Source organism: Lepidothrix coronata, unplaced genomic scaffold (assembly GCF_001604755.1).
Source record: "Lepidothrix coronata isolate B3197 unplaced genomic scaffold, Lepidothrix_coronata-1.0 Scaffold583, whole genome shotgun sequence".
Classification (NCBI taxonomy): domain Eukaryota; kingdom Metazoa; phylum Chordata; class Aves; order Passeriformes; family Pipridae; genus Lepidothrix; species Lepidothrix coronata.
Window position 1 is genome coordinate 7,620 of NW_016690763.1, and position 2,783 is coordinate 10,402.

A 2,783-nucleotide genomic window follows, 5' to 3' on the forward strand; every position below is an offset into this window, starting at 1 on the left:
GGAATCATGGGATGGGTTTGGGGATTTGGGAGTGGATTTTGGTCAGGGAATCATGGGATGGGTTTGGGGATTTGGGAGTGGATTTTGGTCACAGAATCATGGGATGGGATTGGGGATTTGGGAGTGGATTTTCTTCACAGAATCATGGAATGGGCTGGATTGGAAGGGACTCTTTCAGGTCATCTCATCCAACCACTGTGCAAGGAGACACCTCCCACTATCCCAGCTTGCTCCAAGCCCCATCCAACCTGACCTTGGACACTTCCCAGGGATGGAGAAACCACCAACCTCCCTGGACACCCCGTGCCAGTGTTCCACCACCCTCATCCCGAAGGATGGACCACCCTGATGGCACCAAGGCTGGCAGGGGCAGGACCTCCATGTCCCCACCTCACCTTTCCTGAAGGGAGTGAACTGGAAGCCGGGCAGGTACCGCCGGAGTTTGGCGTTGCTGGCCGTCTTCTTGAACTGCCCGTCAGCCTTGCTGGGGTCAAACTGGGATGGCAGGGATTAAGGAGGGAAAACGGGCGTTGCTTTGCCCCCACCGTGTCCTGGTGGAGCGTGGGATTCCCCCCCAGGAGCCCTCCCGGGTGAAGGATACGAGGAGCTCCCCCCGGAAATCCATGGCCTCCGCCACGGCCTCCGCCGCCTCCCGGATGGACACCTCGTCTTCTTCTCCCACTGCGGGGAAGGACGGGATCGTGGCTGTTCCCTCGTGGAGAGGGGATGGACAGGGGGAGGTCTGGGGGGGGAGGTTCACCTGACAAAATGATGGGCTCCACCTCGTCGTATTCCCGCAGGACCCAAAGGAAGAGCCGGGCCAGGTCCTGGGGGGAAGAGCAGACAACCCTTGGGGGGGTCACTGCTGTTCCCAGTGTTCCCATTCCCAAGGAACCCAACCCAGGACAAACCAGGTGGGCTCAGACCCCTCTGGGGTCCCATTCCAGCCTTTCCAGCCCCATTCCCTGCTTCCCAAGGCCCCACACACCAGGGAGTAGATGAGGAACTGTCTCCTGGCTTTGCCCTCCCATCCCAAGGGAACCAACCCCGAGGATGGCCCAGGACAAGCCAGGTAGGCTCAGACCCCTCTGGATCCCATTCCAGTCTTTCCAGCCCCATTCCCTGCTTCCCAAGGCCCCACCCACCAGGGAGTAGATGAGGAACTGTCTCCTGGCTTTGCCCTTCCAGCCCCATTCCCTGCTTCCCAAACTAGGGAATAGTAGATGAACTGTCTCCTGCTTTTGCCCTCCCATCCCAAGGGAAACAAACCCTGAGGATGGCCCAGGACAAACCAGGAGGACTCAGACCCCTCTGGATCCCATTCCCTGCTTCCCAAGGCCCCACCCACCAGGGAGTAGATGAACTGCCTCCTGGGCTTTCCCGTTCCCCACACGGTCAGAGCGGAGCCGGACTCTGCGGGAGGAAGGAGCACGGCCGTCACCACCTCGCGGAGCAGGTGGAGAGTTGGAAAACCCCTCCCAACCCCTCCCCCTTCCCCAAAAAACCCCCCCCAGGAGCGCTGCCACCCTCACGTTTGGCCAGGTGGACCTTGTGGATGAGCCCCGGCAGGACGTGGCCGTCCTCGATGTTGAAGTTGTCGTGCGGCCCGAAGACGTTGGTGGGAATGACGGCGGTGAAGCGCCGGCCGTGCTGCTCGGAATAACCCCTGGATGGCAGCGGGGGCGGGATATCAGCCACTGGAACGGCCCCACGAGACCCCAGCCAGCAGCACCTTCACCCGCCGATCCCAGGTATCTCTTCCCCAGCTTCCACCCCGGCGCCGTTTAAATCCCGGGAATCCCCACGGGATTCCCGTTGCCTTGATAACCAAGGGGTGCTTCCACCCTGGGAAGGGGCTCCCGCGTGTCCTTCCCTCACCTGTTCTGGATGTCAATCATCCTCTTGGCGTAGGAGTAGCCGAAGTTGGAGCTGTGAGGGGGCCCGTTGTGGATCTGGGAATACGGGAGCGGAGCGTTAAGCGGGGAAGGGACGTTCCCTGGAATGTCGTGCGGGGACGGGAGCGCTCACCATGGTCTCGTCGATGGGATACGTGGTCTTGTCTGGGAAGATGCAGGTGGAGAGGCAGGAGACCACCTTCTCCACCCCCATCTCGTGGGCCGAGTGCAGGACGTTGTCGTTGATGTGGATGTTTGTCCTCTGGGAAAGGAGAGATTTGTCGGGATTGTGGGATTTGGGAGATTCCCCAAATCCCTTCGGCGCCCGGCGAGCGGCGGCTCGTTAATAACTCCCGGAGCCACCGGAGCTCTTGGCTCTGGAAGCAGAACGAGCCCCCCTATCCCTGTGTCCCCATATCCCCCATCCCGGGGATCCCGACGGTGCCGGTTTTCCGTGTGCTCACCCAGAAATCCAGGTTGGAGCGGATGTTCTTGAAGAGGCCCCCGACCATGGCGGCCAAGTGGATGACGTGGGTGGGCCGGTGCCTCTCAAACAGGGCCTTGGTCTCGGAGCTGCTCCTGGAAGGGGAAATTTGGGAGCTCGGGGGGGGTCAACGGAGCAGGTCGGGGCGTTTCCGAGGGAAAAACCCCATCCTGGGATGGGAATCTGAGGAAAAACCCAATCCTGGGAGGGGAATCTGAGGAAAAACCCCATCCTGGGAGGGGAGTCCGAGGAAAAACCCCATCCTGGGAGGGGAATCCGAGGAAAAACCCCATCCTGGGATGGGAATCCGAGGAAAAACCCCATCCTGGGAGGGGAATCCGAGGAAAAACCCCATCCTGGGAGGGGAATCCGAGGAAAAACCCCATCCTGGGAGGGGAATCCGA

At 60.8% G+C, this 2,783-nt stretch overlaps 1 protein-coding gene across 1 annotated transcript in view; it reads right to left on the reverse strand.

The window, feature by feature from the left end:
• Positions 1-2,493, reverse strand: part of TSTA3 (tissue specific transplantation antigen P35B) — a 3,780-nt gene extending 1,287 nt beyond the window's left edge. The window contains exons 1-8 of the mRNA XM_017839932.1: positions 2,360-2,493; positions 2,029-2,157; positions 1,879-1,952; positions 1,533-1,666; positions 1,349-1,413; positions 761-827; positions 602-681; positions 396-495 (exon numbers count right to left, since the gene is read on the reverse strand). Coding sequence (XP_017695421.1) covers positions 396-495; positions 602-681; positions 761-827; positions 1,349-1,413; positions 1,533-1,666; positions 1,879-1,952; positions 2,029-2,157; positions 2,360-2,407 — 697 coding nt within the window. The 5' untranslated portion in view covers positions 2,408-2,493. The remainder of the gene's footprint in view (positions 1-395; positions 496-601; positions 682-760; positions 828-1,348; positions 1,414-1,532; positions 1,667-1,878; positions 1,953-2,028; positions 2,158-2,359) is intronic.
• Positions 2,494-2,783: the final 290 nt, after the last annotated feature.